General features: G+C 35.2%; 2 protein-coding genes across 2 annotated transcripts in view; one reads left to right on the top strand and one right to left on the bottom strand.

Annotated features, from left to right (window-relative positions):
* The window catches only part of LOC117110019, a 25,729-nt gene extending 4,111 nt beyond the window's left edge, over positions 1-21,618 (top strand). Inside the window, exons 2-8 of the mRNA XM_033252570.1 lie at positions 4,669-4,863; positions 5,942-6,112; positions 6,755-6,875; positions 15,018-15,265; positions 18,193-18,397; positions 18,731-18,858; positions 19,016-21,618. Of these exons, the coding sequence (XP_033108461.1) occupies positions 4,669-4,863; positions 5,942-6,112; positions 6,755-6,875; positions 15,018-15,265; positions 18,193-18,397; positions 18,731-18,858; positions 19,016-19,041 (1,094 nt within the window). The 3' untranslated portion in view covers positions 19,042-21,618. The remainder of the gene's footprint in view (positions 1-4,668; positions 4,864-5,941; positions 6,113-6,754; positions 6,876-15,017; positions 15,266-18,192; positions 18,398-18,730; positions 18,859-19,015) is intronic.
* On the bottom strand, positions 20,957-24,546 carry LOC117110020 (vesicular inhibitory amino acid transporter-like). The gene is made up of 2 exons (XM_033252572.1): positions 24,003-24,546; positions 20,957-22,994 (listed from the first exon to the last, which is right to left on the bottom strand). The coding sequence occupies exons 1-2, from the start codon at positions 24,108-24,110 to the stop codon at positions 21,924-21,926; spliced, it is 1,179 nt and encodes a 392-aa protein (XP_033108463.1). The 5' UTR covers positions 24,111-24,546; the 3' UTR covers positions 20,957-21,923.
* Positions 24,547-25,069: the final 523 nt, after the last annotated feature.

Here is a 25,069-nt window from a genome sequence, read left to right as displayed (position 1 = left end):
ACATTATAAAAATGCTTTACTTCCAAAATGGCAGCCATCTTGGAATTTTTTATGATGACGTCATCATTCCGATTAATTTTTTTTACGAGAGTAAAGAGTAACTATTTAGCCAAGTTCAAGTTATATTTGATATACATAGCATATGTATAAGTGACAAAAACATACATTTATTTCCCCTACCCCCATCTTAATTAGTCCAAAATAGGATATTTTATGTCAAAATTTCAAAGTGCTATAAAAAAAATGTTGCCCAAGCTCTAAGAATGGGGATTTTTTTGTGAGACACTATATGATATACTGATTCAGAAAAACCAAAATTAAATTTTCCTTTACTTTTTTCCCGCTAATTTCCTACTGCACCCAGTCTAAAAGGCAAAACAAACGCCATATGGATCGGAAAAAATAAAACTAAAATGAAAAATCATGTAGCCTAAATTGGGTAGATGAACCAATTAAGATTCTGGGTATATGTGGGATATAACAATAAAAAATGTAACGAATTAAATTGGGGTAGTAAATGATAAGCTTAGAAAGGTTGCTCAATACTTGGAAAGGTAGAAACCTAACGTTTTTTTTTGGCAAGGTTACAATATTAAAGAGTGGCTCTGTCTAAGCTTACATACAATGCTTGTATAATTGATGTGCCAGATGACGTAATTTTCAAAGTAAATAAACTAGCATACGATTTTTTATGGAATGGAAAAACGGAAAGAATAAAAACAAAAACGTTAATCGGTAAACTGATTGAAGGAGGCATAACTATGCCAGATTTTTCTTTACACGTTAAAGCGCTCAAGATTACATGGGCAAGGAAAATACTGTGTAGGAAACACGTAAGGTGGAAACTATTACCATTATACTATTTAAACAAATTTGGAAACGAAAGAGTGATTCTGATTATGTCAAATATTATTAATCTGACAAGTAACACGAGCCTTGATACTATACCTTCTTTTTATGTTATAAAATGCTGTGTCGAATTAAATAATACCAATAAAGATTATGTAGTTAACACGTATGAAAAAGTAATTAAACAAAGCTTATGGGGTAATAAAGCAATTACATATAGGAACAAATCCCTGTTCTATAGGAACTGGAGTACATAAGGTTTCAATAAGATTAGTGATATAATTATTTTTAATCGTCTAATGAAACCTAACGAAATTCTTGAAAAAATATGTATTAAAAGAAATTGGATGAGTGAATATATTTCACTAATTGAGGCTATTCCAGATGAATGGGTGAAATTAATTAAGCAAAATACGAAACATGATATACATGTGAATTCAGATGAGAATATGGTAATTAACAACATAGTTCAAATGCAAACAAAAGCTATTTATTTAAGTTTCGTTAAAAGTCAGAGTAAATGGAATAAGGTATTTAACAATGCAGATATAAGTTGGAATGATGTTTGGAAGCGAAAAGTGAAAAATGAAAAAAATAGAAAATATGCACAAATGAATTATTAAATTATTAAACAAAGTTGTTCCCACCAATATGCAACTATATAATTGGAAGCTAAAAGATATCAATACATGTAACAAATGTGGTGAATTGGAGGAAGAAAAACACATGTTCTTTGAATGCTTAAGTAATAATATGTTATGGAAAAAATAGACAATATTTTCAAAACAACAACAACAACAACAACAACAACAACAGCAGTAGTTCTTTTAAAGAACTCCTCTTGGGTTGTGACAGTAAAATTAAGAACCAAATGTATTCCATTGCAGTCTACGCTAATTACAAAATTAAAATTTTAACTGAGCTGAACAAGCCAGTATGTACGATCCCTTGGATAGCGTTTAAGTAGGCCTATATTGTAAAGGATATGAACGCAATGGGCTTATTAAATATGCTCTTTTGACTGTTCAATAATTATATGCCCTTTATTATAAAGATTATCATTATTATTATTATTATTATTATTGATCGGATGGTAAAATGTCAATATCATTACCATTACCAGTGATATTGTCAACATAATGCGGTAGCTCTTTGGTTTGCAGTTGGTGTAATTTTAACGAAATTTGGAGAAAAAAATTGTATTTCATGTATATAGATAATTAATACATACGAAAATTTGTATTACTGTATTTGTAAATTTAATATGTGTGTGTATGGATGGGTGTGTGCGTGTGTGTGCATATGTTTAAGTATGTGTGTTTTTGTATGTGTGTGTATAAATATATACAATGATGTACTTTTGAAAACGTTTGAAAATGACTAAAAGAAAGTTCTTGACTTTTGTTTTTATTATTATAAAGATTATTATATTAATTATTGATCTGAGATGGAAAATGGTATTGACTTCATTAACATTATTAATGATATTACATCAGCAGTTACCTTTCTGTTTTGTACATAAAAGAAAAACAATTAGGAATTGTTGAAATTTAAAAAAATGTATATGTATAGGTAGTGTATGTATGTGCCTGTATATATACAGTATATACATGTGCATGTGTAAGTACATTTTTGGAATGAGATGTATTTTAACATATTCAATGAATTACATTTTAGGACCTAAAAGAAAAAGAATATATTAATGTATTTTTCAGAAATTAATAAAAGTTTAAAAGATGAGTTAAAAACATTAGTCAGCCATTGCGGACTGACCCTTTTTTAGTGCAATTTAGTTTTAATTTTTATGTTTTATGTCATTGATGACAGAAAAAAAAATTAAAATGTAACAAAAAGAGATAGAAATAAAAATGGGTGAAATTCCCACGACAGAGAAAAAAAAAGTAATTTATCTTTTTGACTGCAATTTTTTAACCATTCGGTAGATTTCCATTGTGGGTCGCAATGCACTCCTCTAATAATCTTTGCCGTTTAGTTGAGTAAAATCCCAACTTATTTAATTGTTACCAAAATGCAATGGATGTCACTAACGGAGCAGGATTTTGACAATGCCAAGTTCAGATCGTGACTGGCGCAAAGGAAATACTGTATGAGGCTCTAGGTGCATGTTTCTTGAATCTTGCTGCACAACCCTTCTGCTCACCAGCCATGTTTGCTACACCATCATATGTCTGTGTTGAACAATCACATGGATTAAGACCAGCACGACGGAGGATGTGAAGAATGTCTTGTGAAGAATGTCTTCAGATACAGCTTTACCAGTAATTTTACATATTCATAAAGGCGTTCGATAATAGAATTTTCTTTGGTATACCTTAAGACCAAGCCGAGTTGTTCTGTGTTTGACCTATCTGTGACTTCATGAGTTTGAACGGCATAGAGGGAACCAATTGATTGTTTTTAACTTCTTCAATAATACTTTCTTGAATAAACTTCTTGATACAAATCAACAAGTCGTTTTACGTTGTTTTGGAAATGTACGTAGCATTTCTTGAGCATGTTGCAGAGTGTTCTTGCAGTGTTTGATCTCCAGCGTCTATTCGAAATTTGATTAAAGACCGCAGGTTTCCAGACCGTTCGACACCACTCATAACATCATCTGAATAAATGTCATCGCAGTCTTCCAAGGCACCGTCATATTTATGTCCTCTAAACGCTATGCCATGTCGGCCACATACTCTATCGATTATAATCGACGTCAGAACCGCCCGGTTTGTTTTTACTGCTTCAGCTGCACTTTTGGATAGGCAGCTGTCAATCCTTGTTAATGGATTTTCCATCGTGTCAACAAAACCCTGCAATCGTGTCTGTGCCGCTATAAGTCCATCTGGTCAGAGATTGCTTCTTCAGTAGAATATTAGACTAATTATATGGCCTGTCTCTTATACACATCTATACCACACAGTTTAATGCATGCATGGTCTCATATATAAATCTCTGTATCTAATATGAAAATTGGAAATTAACAATCACTTACCATTTTTTCAATCCAAATGAAAGCATATTTTTAAACCGCTTTTTATAAGCCATCTTTTAAAATTTCATATAGTAAAACTACAGGACCAAATGAAAAATCCATGGTAGATAAGATGTAAATAATACCAGAACATTCTCCGAGAGGGCAAAACATAATTCATTAAAAAATTTTATATTAATAAAATTTTACGTTTTTTATATTTACATCTTAAATATTTGGCCTAAATGTTTTTATCTTATTAATGAATGCCAGAAAAAGTAGAATCATCCTTTTATTCTTTATTCTTTTTTTTATTATTCTTTATTAATCTTCTAGTCGTAGCCAAAAGGCTGAATTACATGAGATTTACTAGTTACATTTACGTTAAAAAAAAAACAGTGCCATTAAAAACATTTAAAACTGGAAAACATTAAAAATTTGTTGGTAAAAAATACATATATCCAATTCAATACTTACATTCCCACGGGCCAAGAGCAGGTATCAGTTGGTATTGTGGTTGTTTTCAGGCTATCTGATTTTAAAGAAAAGCCGAAATGCCAGACATCTCAATACTAGTATGGAAAACCTCCGTGGCACGAAAAGCTATAAAGTGCACTTTATGGACATGCAATCATAATATGCCTAAATATTTTTCCCCTTATTTTTTTATTTCTAAGATGTAAATAACATGGTGTTTTAATTATTTATATATTTTTTCGAGAAAATTTAGGGGGTGTCCTTATTTATGTGTTAAAAGACTGGTTTTTTTTTACAAAATTGTTATCCTTATTTAAATCTAATGTATAATTTATTCACCTTAGATTTTGTTATTTTTATCTAAAAAAATTTAATTGGTGTACTAACAGATGGAGAATGGACATGGTGGTCAGCCTGGTCAATTTGTTCGGCCAGTTGCCTTGGTGGAGTACAGGCTAGAGAGCGTTCATGTACAAATCCTAGGCCACGCTTTGGAGGGAAAGACTGTCCAGCTTCAGATCCTTATACACAGTGGCAGAAATGCAATACTGGGCCCTGTGCTGGTAACTTTGAGCCTCCACATTTTACACTTAGTAAACATATACTGCCACCCAAAAATATAGAGAAAATATTTAAAATAAAAGTTGAAATTGTTCATTTAAAAAAACCAACTTTCTACAAGTCACAGACAAAAATAAAATCAATTTTCAGTCATTTGTAGATGTTTTATATGAAAATTCTTAAAGTTGTTAGCAGAAATTTTGTTATGGCTCCAACTGTTATCGAAAACATTAACCAAAGTACACAAAGTGAGCCGATTAGTTTTTTTGTTTTTTTTAAATATAATTATTTTTAAGCTTATTAGATTTACATGGAGGTGTATCTTAAATTGTTAGACCTCAAAACCTTTTCCTTAAATATATATGAAAGAAGAATTAATTATACAGTATTCTTTTTTATAGCAGATTTAGTACTCTTTTGATACGTTTTTTTCCCAATCATGAATACCTAGAAATGAAAATGACATCTCAAAAGAGGCATCATGTGAGCAGTGGCGGCGCCAGCGATGTCAAGCCCCCCCCCCCCGCCGGACAGAGCTCGTCGGGCAGTCAGACCATAAAACATATAAAAATAGGGCCACACCAAGCCAACACATGTCTGTCACAGTCTGAGAGTGCCATTTCCGGCCATCCAGAGGTTGATCTTCTTTTTAAAAAATCTCATTTGGCATTTGGAAAGTCCCCTTCCTTCAGCTCCAGCCTACGAGCTCAAGTCCCCCTGTAGGACAACTTAGCCCCCCAGAAAATATATCCTAGAGCCGCCACTGCACGTGAGTGGGGCTTTATACGTTTATAAACAATACTGTAGTTACCATACTCATTTAACGTTTCCATGACAGTCCTTTGCATGTACAAATAAATTTATTGTGCAGACTTTCAATTGCTTATGTTAGAAATAGAAACACCCTGAGCTCATTATTCTGTGATTGGCTGTGCAAAGTATTTCTGGATTATCTGTAGAATCAATGACCACAAGAATACTTGTGGACAGCAACAATGGGATTATATCAATTTCTTTTCCACTCTTTAGTCAATCTTGAAGGAATGTTGATTTCTAATGAATGTATTTTCTTTGTTCTAGTGCATGGTGGCTGGGGAAGCTGGACATCTTGGTTTGCATGTACCGTCACCTGTGGAGGTGGGAAGCAAACAAAGACACGAATATGTAATCAACCCCTACCCCAATATGGTGGCCGATACTGTACAGGAAAAGGCACTGTGGCTACCAAATGCAATACCCAGTGGTGTCCGTGTTAGTGCGAGTCAATGATTTTGATTATGATTTTAAATATAAATTAGTACCATATAAATTAGTAAATATAAAATAGTATTTGAATTTTAAAAAAACAGTAGACAGACTAATTTCCTCTGAAGTTGTTATGTGTATTATTTTGATGAAGTGTGCAAAGGAAACTAAATGATTATGATAATAATTATAATTAAAAGTATATGTTTCTAATTTTATATATACATAAAACTAGATGAACGGCCAGTGCTGTAATACACACAGGTTCTGCACTTTTGATTTTCATGTTCTCCTTAAAGCCTGAAAATACCACCCGACACAAGCCTTCGTACCATAAATTTCCATTAAAAAAAAAAGGCAATACGTTGAAATAGGTTGTTGGGTGTGTTAGTTTAGGATCAAATATTATTTTGGTTTCCCAGCAGTGTTATTAAACACTGCGGGGTGGTTTCAACCAGAATCATTACTATTATCAGTATTAGTATCCAAACTTGTGTCTTTGTGCATTTATCTTCACCATAATTGTTGGATAATAACATTCTTTATTATACATTACTTTTCTTCTTTTTTTTCTGCATTATTAAAGTAGAATATTAGACTAATTATATGGCATTTTGCTGATACAAATATGTTACGGTGTTCTTGCAGTGTTTGGTGCTCCAGAGGTGATGACCTATGAGCCTACAGATGCTACAATTACTGTCACATGGTCTGTCCCTATAGAGTATGAGCCACCCATCCTCTACTATCAGATACATTACAGGCAGAAGTATGTCATTATGTTTTAGGTTCAGTTATTTAAATTTTATCAAATATGAAAATATTTTAAATTAAAAAAAAACATATAGAAAATTGAAAAACAACAATAGAGTCATTCCATATGAATCCAACACACTTTTTTGCCCGACCCCCTTCAAATCGCCCAATATTTTGCATGTTGTGGGTTCTACCTAAGATAACCCCACAGTGAAATTTTTGGCTCCGCGCCAGCATTTTCTGATGAGTTAGAGTAATTTGAAATTTTCATGAGATTTGGCTAAAAAAAAACTCATCTCTGACAGACAACTGCTGATATCTCTCTTGAAACTCAACGTATTGGAGAAATTCTGGTACCGTTGGATAGAGAAGAAGATTCTCTTTCCAATGATATGCAACTCGATTTATGTAGATCAAGTCACGTGACCTTAACCTTTGACCCAAAATATCACAAAAGTATATATTTCGATTTTTGGGAAATTCACACCTCAGTTAGGAAACTTAGCCCACATGATGCCCCTAAAGTTTCATTGCGGGCAAATGAAATATATTAGCTCTAGACTACATTTTGTGCCTAGGTATTGATAGTTTCACTGAGTTTCCAGGAAATCTGCTGATAGATTCTATGAAACTTGCACCATAGTATAGTGAAAATCAGGGGCCCTGTGACCATTTTTCTGGGGTTTCACTGCTGATTTAGCATCACTATGGTATAAATAAGAATTGAGCGAGGGAGAACCTCCAGAAAAAGGGCGGAACATATTTTGTTAGCGGCCATTTTCAAAATGGCCGCCAAAATTATGATATTGACTCATAACTTCACTTATATCCAATGAAAAAGGGCAAATCTGGTGTCTAACTATATGTTTTTAGGGTCACTGAAGCCAAATGAGACAGGTTTCGAAAGCGTAAAATGGCAGCCATATTGAAACTCAAGATGGCCGCCTTAACAATGGTCAAAAAAATAATATTTTAGTATAATTCCACATATCCTCTAAGGAAAATGGTAAATTTGGATCTAATCATATGATTTTGGGCTCTCTGAATACAATAAACATAATTTCAAAAAGCTAGGATGGTAGTCATTTTAAAATTCAAGATGGCCGCCATATATATATACTCAAAAATTGAATATTTTAGTTTGTAATTCCACTTCTATGATGAAAAATGCTAAATTTGGTGTTTAAGCATATGTTATTGGGCTCTTTGAGTCCAATATAAATAGTTTCATATATCTAGGATGGCAGCTATTTTGGAATTCAAATGGCCGCCATAAAAAACCATCGAAAATTGAATATTTTGGCATGTAACTCCACTTCTATTTGGTGAAAAAACGCTAAATTTGGTGTCAAATTATATGGTTTTGTGTCAACTGAGTTCAATAAACATGATTTGAAAAAGCTATGATGGCAGCCATTTTGAAATTCAAGATGGCTGCCATGAAAATTGTCAAAAATCAATATATAGAGAGACACAACATGTGATTAGACACGAAATTGTTGCCATTTCGGCTACGAAAAAATTAGGCAATTAACAACATTTTTTTTTTTGCTTCAGTGACCATCATAATTTGACACCAAATTTAGCGTTTTTTTTACCATTTTTAAGGCGGCCATCTTGAGTTTCAATATGGCTGCCATTTCGCGTTTTCGAAACCTGTCTCATTGGATTCAGTGACCATAATAACTATAGTTAGACACCAGATTTGCCCTTTTTCATTTGATATAAGTGAAGTTATGAGTCAATATCATAATTTTGGCGGCCATTTTGAAAATGGCCGCAAAAAAAATATGTTCGGCCCTTTTTCTGGAGGTTCTCCCTCTCTCAATTTCTTATTTATACCCTAGTGATGCTAAATCAGCAGTGAAACCTTAATCCCAGAAAAAGGGTCACGGGGCCCCTGATTTTCACTATACTATGGTGCCAAATTTTATAGAATCTATCAGCAGATTTCCTGGAAACTCAGTGAAACTATCAATACCTAGACACAAAATGTAGTCTAGGGCTAATATATTTCATTTGCCCACAATAAAACTTTAGGGGCATCATGTGGGCTAAGTGTCCTAACTGAGGTGTGAATTTTCCAAAAATCGAGATATATACTTTTGTGATATTTTGGGTCAAAGGTCAAGGTCACGTGACTTGACCTATATAATTCTTACTAGTCCGGACATCATCGAGTTGCATACCATTGGAAAGAGAATCTTCTTCTCTATCCAACGGTACCAGAATTTCTGGTTGAGTTTCAAGAGAGATATCAGCAGTTGTCTGTCAGAGATGAGTTTTTTAGCCAAATCTCATGAAAATTTCAAATTGCTCTAACTCGTCAGAAAATGCTGGCGCGGAGCCAAAAATTTCACTGTGGGGTTATCTCAGGTAGAACCCCCAACATTCAAAATATTGGGCGATTTGAAGGGGGTCGGGCAGAAAAGTGTGTTGGATTCATAGGGAATGACTCTATTTAGAGAATGAATTTGCAATTTTTTCTCTTAGGAGTGATTTTTTGCCCTACCTGACGTATTATTGTACCGAATACTCAGTACGTTCCCAAATACTTGCGAACATATTTGCAAGTGATTCTGGTGGGAAACGAACCGACGACCTCCAGAAGGGGTCGAGATCGACGACGAGGGGGGGGGGTGATGTCCCGACGAAGGGTCAGATTTCCCCGACGAAAGCAAAGTGGACGTGGTCGAGCTTCGATTAAAATGTTGCAAAAGTCCAGGAGGCGAAGCCATCGAAAAGTTTGACAATTGGGGTTTCAACGGCTTTATTTAATCAATTTTAGAGTACTAATATGTAGAAAATACATGATTTTTTCTCTCCCCGACGAATTGTGCTTTTTCTTCCTTTATACAGGCAAAGATGTGTATAAGAGACAGGAGCCAGATAAACAGCCAACCAGTTTCAGGCCGTCGACGTCACACGGTGGAAAGGCTTGTTTAATAAAACATCTACTGTATTTTACGAACCTCTAGTACCAAGTGGTATTCATTCAAAAAAAATTGTAAAGAGAAGGTGTGAGTTTCCACTACTTAACCCAGAGGTGACGGAACTAGGGGGTGCTGTGTTATGGAGAGTAATGTGTGACCGGAAATGGTCTGCATTCAGCTAGTTGTTACCATGCGCCAGTGATGTTGGAGTATATAGTAAAGCAATATGAAACTATTATGTAGGCCTTGGCGCGACCAAAATATGAGGGGGCGTGGAATTTATTTTTGGTGGCCACGCCCTCTGAAAAATATTGCTTCTTAGAATCCCAAATACACGTTAACCGTGACAGCATAAGCATAAGCCTAGCCTAATTTTTTTTGCTTCGAAGTTTTCGAATGGCTGTCTCTTATACACATCTAGATGTGTATAAGAGACAGGGATACGCCACTGTGGATGGGCAAGTCATCCATGTGCAAAGCAGTGGTGTTTGTTTATCCATGAAAAAAGCACGCCGGGAAAGTTTGCCTTACCAGGAAAAGATCTAGCTTATGACGTATGCATGCTACCTAACGTTAGTGTGACGTTACCAAAAAATGAATACTTTCTATTATAACCAAAATATTAATAACTACAAGGTTTCTGGGCGTAAATTCCCTTAATACGAATTAAGGATTGCACAATCTCCTTGCCATACAAATTACAGCTCCTACTGACGTCTCAGTCGAGAAATACGGGTAGCTGAAGTTTTTCCTGCAAATCTGACTACGAAACCATATCCAAATTTCACGTTCCACTTTAGACCCTGAGTTGTGCTTCGCACTCGCCGCTGAGGGCGGCGTTCCGGGAACCCTGCGTCTAGCCGACCAGTACCAACGACAGTGCAGCAGCGTGTTCTATCGCAATCTAAAAGATTCTCTAGGCCCTAGCTAATTTTACCTTCGATAAAAAACGAATTATTTTAATCGCTAGCTAGCATTCTTCCATTTAACAAAATATTATTTTAATTTTCATTTTCAAAATCTAGCTTCGCGGTGTCAAATAAGTTGCTGACTTCCACACACTTTTTTATTTCTTCATCGTAAACATGTGCGCTCATTTTAACGACTGGCGTTGGTGGTAGTTCTTCGAAACTGAATTAGTTTCGAAGTTTTCTGCTATTATAGCAGAAATGGAAAAGATTGAATTGTCAATAAATAAATACAACAAATCCGATTTTATTATTAAGAAAAATATACATTATCACTTTGAAAAACGCACGCAATCGGACTTTTTAACGTTATTGCCAAAGAGTATAAAACTGCAAGAGGTCCGACTGCCCTTATCTTTTATACAGGCAATGGAACATTAAAAGCTCCCACGAGGGGGCGTGTCCTTCATAAGCACGTAAAAGGCGTTCGTATCGAACGCGTACTGCGTTTCGAATTCCAGCATACATTCTATAGACGCGCAGCACGCGTTCGATATGAACGCACTTTAATACGTTCTTTTAAAGGCCACGCCCCTTTTGGGTAGTACTTTTTGAAATAGGATTGCGTTACTTGGGCGATGATGCAAAAGGCAAAGGTCATTGGTAATATCGACTATTCGTAAAACGGACGTTTGCTTGGTTTTTACTCGTAATATTACAAATAATTTCTGAAAACCAGACTAATGAGACTACTTGATGCTGTTGTTAGCATTGTTGGAGTACGTTGTTGCCAGCCAGAAGGTGATAATGGTGGTACTGTACAATACAACAACGCTGTCTTAGATGCCTACGTTACGTAATCGTGTCCTTGTAATCCGAGCCGACTTTACCGTTAAGCAAGTTAATTTACGTTATTCTAGTAAAGTTTAGTCACTTTACTTTAAGTCACCTAAGCCTTTATCTAGCTATAATTGAGTGGTTCACGTCGAACTTTTAACTAGTTAAGTGGATGTATATCTAGATAAAAGTTCGACGTGAACCAGGCTAGTGAGTGCCGTGCATTATTAATAATGTCTATCAGTCGGTTGGTCTGTCTTATATATCTACCTAATATATATTACATTGGCGGATCTGGAGGGCATCAGGGGCCTACTTTTTCCAGGACCCGGGAGCTTAATTTTTTTTTCTGTTTTGTTACATTGGGAAAATTAAAAGTCGGGAAAGCTCATTTCCGGTCACCTAGAAATCACAAATTTCAAAAGGAGAACCTGGACCCCCCTTTCTCTTTGGGGTTCATAGATTCATTGAATCGTTTTCTAGAGGGTAAAACCTGAACTTTTAATGACTTATTAAAGACAAGTCACCTCAGGAGTCGGGAAAGCTCATAACCCGCCATCTAGGAATCAAAATTTTCCCGATCCCCCCGTCCTCTTTAAGGCTAATCGATTCATGAAAAAAAGAATACGTAAGCAACTACCCAATGTTTTTTTTTTATGTATGTACACACATAAGCTTATTTACTGTAATAAGAATGAGAAATTTTAAATGACCATTTACAAGAGGCGGGAAACCTAATTTTTAAGAACTTAAAAGTTATTAACAGACACCTCAAAAGTCGAGAAAGCTCATATCCCGCCATCTAGGAATCAAAATTTTCCCGGGGAGGACACCCGACCCTCTTTCTTTGGAGTTCATCGATTCATGGAAAAAAGAACACGTATGCAACTACTGTACTTATTTTTTTCTGTATAGACCTATACCGGTACACACATGATAGGCCTATTTACTGTAATAAGAATGAGAAAAATTTAACTGACCGTTTTCAAGTTTCGAGAGGGCATAAAACCTTGAATTTTGAAGAACTTAAAAGTCATTAAAAGACACTTCAGAAGTCGGGCAAGCTCATTTCTCGCCATCTAGGAATCAAAATTTTCCCAGTGGAGGACCCCAACCGCTTTCTCTTTTTGGTTTTTTTTTTAAATAAATATTCTGACCCCCCCTCTCCCGTAAATTTCAACCTAGATCCGCCGCTGATCTTATTATAAGTAAACAGCCAGAGATAAATGCCTCCCTTTGGTAATAGCCCTTCGTCAGAGCAAAATATAAAATATAGGCCTATATCCATATAAAATACATATATGATAAAATGGTGGTGGTTTAGTGGTTATGGCGTTCACCTTGACAGCAATAGGTCACAGGTTCGATTCCCATCGGAGGTAATTTATCTCATAATTTATTTAGAACAATATTCATTTAGGACTATACTGTGCGATGGCAAACAACAAACAGGCATCAAAAACAGAAGTTGAAACAATTTTTCGACGAAATGCAGTGCTGTTGATAATAGTTTAAAGACATAATAGTTTAAAGCTGGTAACCTCGATTATATGTTCCCCTTTGATATAAGACTTTATGCTGTATTCTACATTAGATGGCAATAGTAGTTACATTAGCTGTGAGGTTACTACATTTCTGTTGAGCGTTCTACATTAGCTGGGGTTGATTTTCTTTCTACTTCATAAGCTGTGGAGTGTGCTACATTAACGGTTGTTACTACATTAGCTGTTGTTTTCTACATCAGCGTTTGTAACAGTGCATTTTTTTTATACTTAAATTATGCATTGTAAAAATATATCCAGAAGCAAGCGAACTACATTGAGGTGTGTGATAATGCATAAATAGAGAATGGCACATAATAGTGGGAAAAGATGGAAGACGAAATAGTTTATTGTTATGAGACTAAAAACAGGAAGAGCCATCTGGCATGTTGTATTGAACGTGGGTGCGGAACATTGGAGTTTATTAGGTGTGATATGGGCAGGTGGAATTTTTTTATGGCCGTGCACAATCTTGCACGACCATCTTCAATTTGTTGTACAATTTTTGTTGGGGAGACTTAGTCATGCTTGTTGTTATAGACTACATGTTGTCACAATTTAGAAGTAGGCGTACACTTTGTGACAGAACATTGTAGTGTGATAGCCGAGCACATGGAATTAGGCTACACTAGGAAAACATATGAACAATTTTCAAATCCAGAATTAGACACATATACCACCCTTTGTAGCATGTAACGCATCTGATTTGAGCAAATCAGAGCGTAAGTAGATTTTACAAGTGAACAACATGACGTAGTATCATGGAGGAATGGTCACGTCATCAAAGTGATGTCACAACAAATTTTAATCATCTTATTTTTGCCTGATAATAATAATTACAATGTTAGGTGGCGTGAATTAATATGAAAACTTCAGTAATAAACAATATCCCCACACTGCACATTGCAGCTCTAACTTGCATCAAACGTGAGTGGAATGTCATTTTTTTATGTATTGCGTCTATTTCTTTTACGTAACCAGCAAATCACTACATTCCATTTCTGCTATTCGATCTGCTTTGCAAATTCTCGCCCGACGACGTTCCGGGAACATTGCGTCATCAGAACCAGTTCAATTTGGTTATCAATAAGGCATCCACAGTCAGCTGTCACCGACAATGCAATTAACGAAAATCGCATAACAAACTGGAACAACGTAATATTGAAAAAAGATATTCATTATAATAAAAAGATAATTTAAGAAAAATATTTAAAAAAAAAAAAAATAACTGATTGGTTGTCTAAATGACTATTTGGCTGTTGGCTGATTAAATTACACAATTGAAGTAGAATAATGTTATAGGTACTCTGTATTTAGATAATATATTAAGTAAATAGTATATTAATTGTTCGATCAATCATTTGACTGATTGACTCCTCGTTGAATTAAATTAAAATTGAATTGTTTAGAAGAGTGTTATATTTGTCAATTGAGGTGGACAAATTTTATATACATTTTTAAAAGAAAGATCATACTAAATATGTAAATAATGTCACCTGTATGTTTAGATTGTAAATACAGAGTTAAAATTGATGAATGGAAAATGAAAGTATAGGACGATCCCACAAAAGACAAAAGAAGAATCACATTATATGGCAATGAAAGTACAGAAACTAATTTGGATCAGTCGGAATAAATAAGTATCAGAAACAAAAATAACAAGACCGAGACAGTCGTGAACTCCCTTCATAACTACAACTATCTGACAAAATTGAGCCTGCAACCTCTCACTATCAAGGCCAGAGTTATATTGTATATTTTGGCCTTAGAATTTGTTAATTTTAAAACAACAAACCTTCCAATTAATTTTCATACTTTCTGTTATAATTACTTAGTTTCTATAATTTCATTATGACCATGTGCATTACATTGTTAGAATCTTACCCTAGAAGCTTCATATACTACAATTTTCTAATAACTTTATCTTATCTTACAGGCCATTAGTCGATTCAAGCCAAATACACAAGGACATCTTGTACCCAAAAGAAATTGGTTACCCTTACAATATTTATAATCTGAGTAATTTTCAAATGATGCCGACCAAAGATGGTGATGCCACAAGCCTGGTTGTAACTTTACTCAGAGCATTTACCTACTACCACATCTGTATGACATCGAAGTACACATATGAAGCAAAGACAAGTGGACACTCAAAAGTGGTATCAGTCAGGACAAAGAAACATGGTAAGTGGTTTAAAAAAACAACTTTTAACAGCAGTTTAAATATTAAACTTTGGGCTTATCGACTGGTTCATTTCGTTGACTACAATTTTTCGTTGAGTATTATTTCCATTCGACTGGTCCGTAAAATAGACTTCGTTTGACAAGAAAATTAACGTAAACCAAAGAGTTAAGTTATCTACGTGACCAAAAAAAACATGGCGGATTTGTCAGTTCAGCAACAACATGTGTGTTTAATATAATTTAGATTAACTTTTAGAAAATATAAATTATAATATTTACCCACATGAAGTCAAAAAATAATTGTAGGCTAACAGAATTCAAAAACTGGATGAAGAAAACATTTTTTTTAAAGAAAAATCTATACTAGGATTTCACCACTCCGCAGATGGGTGTGGTTTAACGAAGAACGACCAATCGAATACGGCAAATTATAAGTGAATTCCTTCTATTACTGCCACTTAGAGCTGAATATTTGCAGTGGCCGAAAGATAATGTTCTTGATTTTTGTGCCGAAGATCCTGGTTTAAACCCGGTTATCACTTAGGGCGTGTTTCTGCTGAAACGCGTGTTTTTTTATAAACGGTTAAATTCCTTCTGAACGCGTTTCTAGTGAAAAGTGCAACTAATAAAAACACGGTAATGCGAGCATTGGCAGGTGAGCGGAGCTTAAATGATGGTCACCAACGGAAGTTGAAGCTGACCTTACTTTTTTACGAGGTACAGCGCATGCTGCGAAAGAAGTAAACAAAACACCACGAAAGTATGAAAAAAGTATGGTATGATCTTCAAGCATGTACGTCATCCTATTGGTTTAATTTTTTTCTTCGCCCCGAATTTCCCGCAGACGGGCGATCAAACCAACGAAGAGGTCAATTTGGGTCACTGATGGGTCATGAAAAACACGGTATTGCGTTGCAGCTGAAAAGTGAGCAACAAAACACGTGTTTTCTGAACGCGAACCCTATACGAACGCGTGTAAAAACACGCGTTTTTACAACGCATTCCTAACCGTGTTTTCGTTTTCTTTCCCGTTTCTACTGGGGAAAACACACGTCTTTTTTTTCTCAGCAGAAACAGGCCCTACGTTTTAATTAGACTGATCGCTCTGCTCCTCGAATAACCCTCGCATGAGAGTTATATGGCAGTACTGCGGCTGTCCAAAATTTCCAATTTTCAAAAATTTGGAATGTGACAAAAAAGAATAATTTACATTGTACATTTGCTGCTACTACTGATGTTATTGCTGTTGTTGTCACACTTTAGAAGTAGGCATACATTTTGTGAAAGAACATTGTAGTGTGATAGCTGAGCACATGAATTATGGAAATAGGCTAAGCTAGGAAAACTTGTGAACATTTTTCAAATCTAGAACACAAATACCAATTTTTGTAACACGTAACGCATCTGATCTGAGCAAATCAGAGCGTAAGTAGCTTTTATAAGTGAACAATTTAACGTAGTACCATGTATCACAAAATGTGTTAATGGAAATTTTCACGTCATCAAAGTGACGTCACAACAAATTTTGATCATTTTCAATAATAATAATAATACAATACTAATAATAATTACAGTGTTTGGTGGCGTGAATTTAATATGAAAAATTCAGTAATAAACAAAATCCCCACACTGTGCATTGCAGCTCTGAGTTGCATCTCATACTAGAGACATGTCATTTTGGTGTATTTCACTTATTTCTTCTACGTAACCAGCAAATCACCGCATTCCATTTCTGTTATTCGTTCTGCTTTGTAAATTCTCGCCCGAGGGCCTTCCGGGATCATTGCGTCATCAGAACCAGTGCAATTTGGTTATCATCAATAACGCATTCATGCACACAATCAGCTGTCGCCGACAATGTAATTAACGAAAATTGCATAAGAAACTGGAAACAACGTAAACATTTTGAAAAAAAAAAAGAATCACATTATAATAAAAATAAAATTGTTGTTGGTCTTGTTATTACCTCTGACAACAAAGTTGACAGGCGTTTTAATATTTTTGCCTGTTTATATAGTTATTTATTTGTCTGTTGGCATATTTGTTGTGAACAGCCTGCAGACCATAGTTTTTTATCACAAATTTGTCAAACTTGGCCACAGTGTGCATTTGCCTAAGATCTAGAGCTGATTAAATTTTGAAGGGTCAAGGTCAAAGGTCAAGATCACAATTAACGAAAAACCTTTTTTTTTTAAATTTATCTGTCTACAGCCCATAGTTTTCATCACAAACTTGTTAAACTTGGTCACAATGTTCCATGACCAAAGATTTCAAAAGTATCTGAATGTTGAAGGGTAAGGGTTAAAGGTCAACGTCACAATCAGCAAAAAGGATTTTTTGAAACAGTTTTTGTCGAAAATTTGTCAAACTTGGCTACAATGTTCCTTTAGTCTGGAAGTGACTACATTTTGAAGGGTCGGGTCAAAGACACAATTTGATCGAAGAACTTGTATACGGCTTGTTGCCGTATAGACGTGTGTGTGTGTGTGTGTGTTTATACAGGCTTGCCGGTAAAGTGTAAACAAACATATGACTATTATTTTCAAAGTGATATTGTGTGAAAACAGTTTGGTGTAGTGGTGGTTAGAAGAGTGTATTCCACACTACCAGCCGTGGGTTCAAATCCTAGAGAGTCTACATGGTTTTTTTTTCCCATTATTTTTTTTATTGGGACAATATACGGGGGAAATTTATACTGAGGAGTGCCCTCCAGTTTTGATATTTCTACTATTGTTGACATTGTTGCTGCTGATGTTGTTGTTCTGTTGCTGTTGTTAGTGCTGCTGTTATTTTTGTCTGTTTTGTTGTTAGTATTCACAGCCAACAGCCTTGAAGAATTCTTTAGTACTACTGCACACAATATTTTCCGGTGATTGTGAAGTAATTTTGACAAAATAGTTGTATTATATGTTTGTTTTTTTTTAAAGCTTATCCTGCTCCTCCTGTACCTGTTACCATTAAACTGGCAGACTACAAGATTGAGCGTGAATACAAAGTGCTTATTCGCTGGACAACGAGCACGCTTCCAGAGTACAGTGCCCCCACTGGTTACCAAGTTTTTATAAAAGAAGTTACAGCAAATTTGTTTGATCCATGGGTACTCTTGGTAGATGTTCCAAAGGAAATAACAGGGTAAAGTATTCTGATGTATAGGTAAATTCACTGAACGATTAAAAACTCACATAAATCAGATTAAATGTTGAACTAAACACAAACGTTTCAATGATAAATTTTAAAAAAATTGCACCTGAAGTTAGTGTATAAAGTGCTACCAGTGTTTTTATTTTGTATGTCTACCAGACACGGTTCCGTTTACTATTATAAAAAGTGAATGAATTAATTTTGTTAGTTGACAGACTGTCAAAAAAATAAATTCCAAAACGAATTCTTAAAGGCCTGTACCTAGATTTTATTTAGCTCTTAAATATAAGCTTCATGGTTTATGATATAATAATTACATTTTAGGTATTTGTTAAGAGACAGCAAAGAGTTTATGGTTAGAAAAAAGATGTACAATGTCAAAGTAGTTGCCATGAACCTTCAGGGAAGCAGTGAACCTGCATATTCAGATGAAATTATAGACTATCAAATTGGTAAGTTACTCATTTAGTGTTATTTCTCTATTAAAGTTCAGTTCAGTTTTTTATTACAGCAGCTAATTTTTGTATTTACTATTTACCTATTGAAGTTGGACAGTATTTATCGAAAATTTTATATCAACTTAAATAAAAATATATTTTTTCATTTCAGCAGAAGGGAGTGTAATGACACTATAATATCAAACAGGAGAGTCATCCTAAGTAAATTTGTATATTCTGTACTAAAGAATATGAGTAGACACTAGAAACAAATTTACATGGGACAAATACTGCAGTGTAACATTTCGATTCGTGTGTATCTAGTGTCATAGTTTGTAGAATAGAAATAGGCAGCATAATTATAAATACTATTGAATTACTTGTGTTTAACTGTTTAAGTACACACTTTGGTTTCTAAAGTGGTGCTGGTTTCCATTCAACATTAATTCGAAATTGTTTTTTTTTTTTAATTATCAATTGGCACAGGCCGTGAAAACACATGTTATAAAAGTCTTGCTTTTAAAAAAGATGTACTGTATTTTAATATCATTCGTAATAAGTATTAGTATCATTAATAATAATAATATGTCGGTCTTAGATAGCGCTTCATGCCTAATGCCTCTAAGCGCTGCACATTATTACCCAGGTCATTGGAAACACGTATTTTCTTTCATGGTGGTGAGTGTGCACAGAGATAAGAACAAGAACATACTCAGCTCCCTGGGGAAAATTCCATATTATTAGTAATCAGCGCAGTTGTGTTCGAACCTATCATTAACAGAATGTATTCTCAAAAAGTATGATATTCTTGTCTCGGTGCACACTCACCACAATTAAATAACAGGAAATGTCAACAGAATATTTCTATTTCAAGCCAAACACTCAGGGTCAAAGGCTGAGGCAAGCTTGCCTGTGCAGTACTTGTATTTTGTTGTCAAGTGCAAAACTGGAATTTTCATTTGCATGAAAAAAAAAAGTAATCATTTTTTGTAAGGTTGCAAAACCTCAAAGTTCTGTCCACAAAATAAGTGATTTGTCACAATTATATGCCTGTGATTTGACATTATCACACCCCTTTTCCTGGATAGTATTCTCTGATAATAGCACCTTCAGAAAAAAGGGAAAAAAACAACAATGCTGGTTCTTAGCAAAAGAAGCGGCGTGGAGCAGCGGGAATGGTTTGGTTTCCCAACCTCAATATCGGGGTTTCATCCCTCGTGCATTTCGCTTGTCTCCCTGAGCAAGGCACTTTATCTCTCTCCACTCAGGAGTCTAAATGGGTACCTGGTGGCGCTGCCTGCTCCTGCGCTGATTACCAGCAATGGACCAGGAAAAGAATTGCTATGGAAGGCAATCGCCGCCAAAAATACAGTTACAAACGAACAACCTACTCGCAAAAACGTACAACCCCTTCACCTTCTAACAAATGAACTACCGGTACCTATTTAAGGCGCAAATATATAGTATTCTGATTCTCCTTGTCCTTCCTACCTGCCGCACACCCTATTTCATTTTGCCTGCATAACAGTAACACAGCCCCGAAATTGTTATCCATCGGTGTTTAAGGACAACATTTCTTAAAATAACGAGCTTCTCATATTGAGAGGCAAGTATTATAGAGGGGGCTATGTTCAAGAAGAAAATTACATTCAGTCTTAAGATGTGAGATTCTTTTCTGAGAGTGCTGTGCGCATCCATTTCTGAGACTACGTTGTTCGTTTCTGTGAGTGTCTTTTATTGTCTGTTTTTGCTAATACTTTGTACGTTTCTGTGAAAGTCTAACGTTTTCCTTTACAGAGTGGGCGTTGTAGGTTTCTGCGAGTAGGTTGTTCGTTTCTGCGAGTAGGTAGTTCATTTCTGAGAGCAGGTTGTACGTTTCTGCGAGTAGATTGTACGTTTTGCGAGTAGGTTGTTCGTTTGTAACTGTATTTTTGGCGGCGATTGCCTTCCATAAATTGCCTTTACTGTATAAGAAGGGAAGGGCGCATTATAAATTCCCGTCATGGCCAATCAATTTTAAAAAAAGAACAAGGAATGTAGCCACTTTCAATACATATGAATACAGCCTTGAAACTTAAAATGTTAAATAAAATTATTCCTCTACACAAAACAATTATTTCAATATTATCTTTAATTTCATAACATTTTGTTTTCTTAAACTTGACATCTTGACATCCTATCTTTGAGAACATGATGAACGTAAAATGTCACATCTACATTTAATCTAAGCTGTAAAAAATAAAATCCCAGAAATATACAGGTACGAGGTAAACAATCGTTAATATATAAACAACGAGAAAGGTAAAATTATATCACTTTACATCATAGGAGGGTTCATTTCTTAATTCTAAAGAGTTGTATATATAATATACTTTAATCATTATATTTCATGCACCACATCAGTTTTCCTACCATCTATGACATCCTATGGCTCAAAGCTTAAAAATCTATATCTGTGATCCATCATCATCATCATCCTGATAATGATGATGATGATGATAATAATGAAGGTGACGATGATCATAATGACGGTGAAGATGATAAGGGTGGTGATGATGATGATAGTGGTAAAGGTGGTGATGATGGTGTTGGTAGTGGTGATGGTGATGGCAATTAAGTTGTCTCCCTTTAAGTGTCTTCGGTATGCTATTTGTATATTACTTTATTTTTTTTAATCCATTAATGTGGTGTTATTACAATGCATTCCATTAAAATTCGTTATTGCACTATTCTATTGCTATTATTCAATAAAATATATGCATTAATAATACAATATATAGTGCATTATTTTGAACAAAATAAAAACGTGTTTAAGGCAGATGTAATTTATTTTATCAGAATAAGGATTTATTGCTATTTTTCCTTACTAAAAATTTTCCTCTAGAAGAAACTACATCTTTTGTGATTATGCATCAAAACTTTAATCTAAGGATGCTTTTGAAAGTGAAAGACAGTGTCAAGGCAGTCACTAGTGCCCCTGTCCATGTACTCGATTATTGCCAACTCAAAGTTTTGATAAAGCATGCCTTGGGTAACAGTAGTACAGTAAGTGTAGAGCTTAATAATAATCCAATAAATCGTTATGAGAAGTCTTCAATATATGCTTGAATGAGAGCTTTAGATGAATAAAATAATCCAACAATTCCGCCAAATAAAGCTACAAATATCACGACGATATCCATAAAAACCTGTTTCCCTGTTAATCTATGCCATTTCAATTTCAGATGAAATAAACATGGCAAAATAAAATCCAGCCAAGGGGCAGTCAGACTCCCTGTCACACCCATCAACAATGTGTAATGAGGGATTACGATTGCTAAGAATAATGTGAAGAGGACAAGTAGGGTGCGGAAAATCATAGCCCAGTTGGGAGGGCGCTTGTCTGGGTTTGAGGAGTAGCAAGGAGGTAGAACGTGGAGTTGCATTGCATCTAACGAGTTGACGACAATGAAGATCATTAACGGATAAGATAAAAGTGATTTGATAACGAACAGCATACTGACAAGTCCTTGTAGAAGTCCTAGCGGCATATTGTATGTTATAAATTCCTTGGTATCCTCACCAAACGTAATGTATGCAAAAAATGCGTAGCTGGTATTCAGAACGCCCGTAATGAAATATGTTATGTCCACCATTATGTTGAAACTTGATTTGTGTGTCATGCTCTCCTCCACCCCAGGCATAATAAACTGTGTGCCAAAGTTAAATAAAATAATTGAAGAACTCACCGCAAATCCTTGTAGCTGAAACGGTGGAATCTCTGATAAATCCCACATTAAACTCTTACCAAAACTATACCATACAACACTAAAGTACATAACAATAAGCGATACGACCGCAATTAGACTTAGCCATGCTATACGAGTCAAGTTTCGGAAAAATATAGTTGGCAATAAAACTACAGTTGATATAACAATCCAACTGAGCTTGGAGATTCCAGCATACGGAAAAGTGTCAACCAATAGCGAGCCTGATAACTCCAAGTAAAGTGTTGCTACTGCTGTGACGTCGATAATTTGCATAATATTCAAAAGTGTTCCACCATATTTGTGCATTTCATCTGCAAGATCTGAATATGTGTTACGCACACGAACTCGTCGAATCTTTCCATTTGCAAGACGCTCTTCTTCATATAAACATTGTACTAAGATCTGTATGAAATAGAACGAAAGAAAAACTGTAATATATTAAAATTTAAATTTATTTGCTCTACTATTTGACTATAAGTAGTTTTACCCATTAATGTTTAGAATAGTGTACTAGCAATTTACAGTTATAATTTTTAGTATGTTAACAGCTGTACTGAATATCGGGGCAGATTCCCCACTCCCTTCTGTCCCGCCGAAAAATAAAAAAGAAGGAGAGTGAGCAGTGGCGCCTCTAGGAGTATTTTTTTTTCGGGGGTGGGGGGAGCTGAGCTGTCCGGCAGGGTAACTTGAGCTCGTAGGCTCGAGCTGGGGAAAGGGTTTGAGAAGAGTTCCCACTCCCAAATGAGATTTTTTTAAGAATAGCAACCTCTGATGGCCAGAGGACATTCGCAGACTGTGACAGACATGTGTTGGCTTGGCGTGGGCCTATTTTTAGATTTTTTTAGTCCGACTCCCCGACGAGCTCTGTCCGATATGAGGTCATGACCTGTCCGGTGATGGACTTAAGCTCCTGCTGCCCCCCCCCCCGCTGGCATCACCACTGAGTAAGAAGGAAACAAAATGGAAGAAAAAGAGAAAAAAGTTGCTCCTTAGGGTTTTTACACCCTAAAAGTAAATAAATAAATATCATACTTTTAATAATGTGAACTCTACTATATTTATTGCTCTATAGGAAAATATACAGTTACAGATTTATTTATTGAAAGAGCTAACTTAAATACGATAACAAAATGTACACATAGAATAAATTTGGAAGTAGCTGTATACACAAATTGAATAAGCTACAAAAGTTGCGGCGTTTTTTTTTTTTTGTAGGACCCCTACACCTTCTGGCGACACCACTGTTCCCTTTTTAAATTCCAAACATAGTATAAAACTGCTTCCTTTTCAGTTCCTTTACACTTTGTTGAGTTTCCTCCTCCCATTTCATACAGAAACGGTATATTCATTTTTTCTTCCTACCCCTCATTTACCAAACATTCTAACTTCTTTCTGAAAACCCTTAATTACCTTGCTTGTATAGTTTCCTATAAATAAAACAGCAGCTATGCTAATGAGGGCGGCAAGACCACCTTGTTTGATGGTGTAAGGTAGACTGAGTATACCGATGCCTTGCATACAGTTTGCTACATTCCATCCCGCCTGCCAAGTTGAGGAGTTACCTGCAAGAATAAAACAAAACAGAATAGGCCTATTATACCTATACGGAATTGACGACTAGAACCTAGAATCTTTTTTCTTTCCCATCATCAAAACTACACGCCTATTTATCTTTCTATCTTCCTTTCTGTCTTTGGAAAATATCTGACATAAGACTATGAGGAATGTTCAGTAAACTTTCAGACCTAGGCATAATATTTGCAATAAAAACGTATTATCTTTGGTGTTTTTAACTGTTCCCTGATGTTACTTTTAGTTAAATTGCATAATGCTGTGTGTACTATAGTTTGAACGCACCATACCTGAGTGACACAGTTTTAAAGGTATGTTGAAATATACACTATTTGCATTCACACATGGGCTGTGTATATATATATTGCCTTGGTTTGGCTCTGAAATCATTAGTGGTCGTGGGACAAGTCTTGGCCCTACCTAAGCTGGTCGAACGTTTCGTTTGGGTCTGTATCCTAGCTGCACTGATGAGGCCTGGAAAGCCGAAACGGATATTTATATATATATATAAATTTATATATATATATATATATAAATATATACCCATATATATACATACACATATATACATACATTATATACATACATGTGTATACATACATATATATATACATATAAATGTATACATACATATGTAACTGACACAGTTTTAAAGGTATTTTGGGATATACATACAAAAACATCAGAAGTCAGGCTGTTTTGGGATATACATACAAAAACATCAGAAGTCAGGCTGTTTTGGGATATACATACAAAAACATCAGAAGTCAGGCTGTCGTTGGAGTTTCAATCACATTAGAGGCTATATATATATCTGTCTCTTATACACATCTAGATGTGTATAAGAGACAGGTGACGATGATCATAATGACGGTGAAGATGATAAGGGTGGTGATGATGATGAT

The sequence above is a fragment of the Anneissia japonica genome, unplaced genomic scaffold (genome assembly GCF_011630105.1).
Source record: "Anneissia japonica isolate Jap-2015-1 unplaced genomic scaffold, ASM1163010v1 scaffold2394_len201251_cov164, whole genome shotgun sequence".
NCBI lineage: Eukaryota > Metazoa > Echinodermata > Crinoidea > Comatulida > Comatulidae > Anneissia > Anneissia japonica.
Note: the sequence above shows the minus strand (reverse complement) of the source record. Positions and strands in the feature narration are given on the sequence as shown.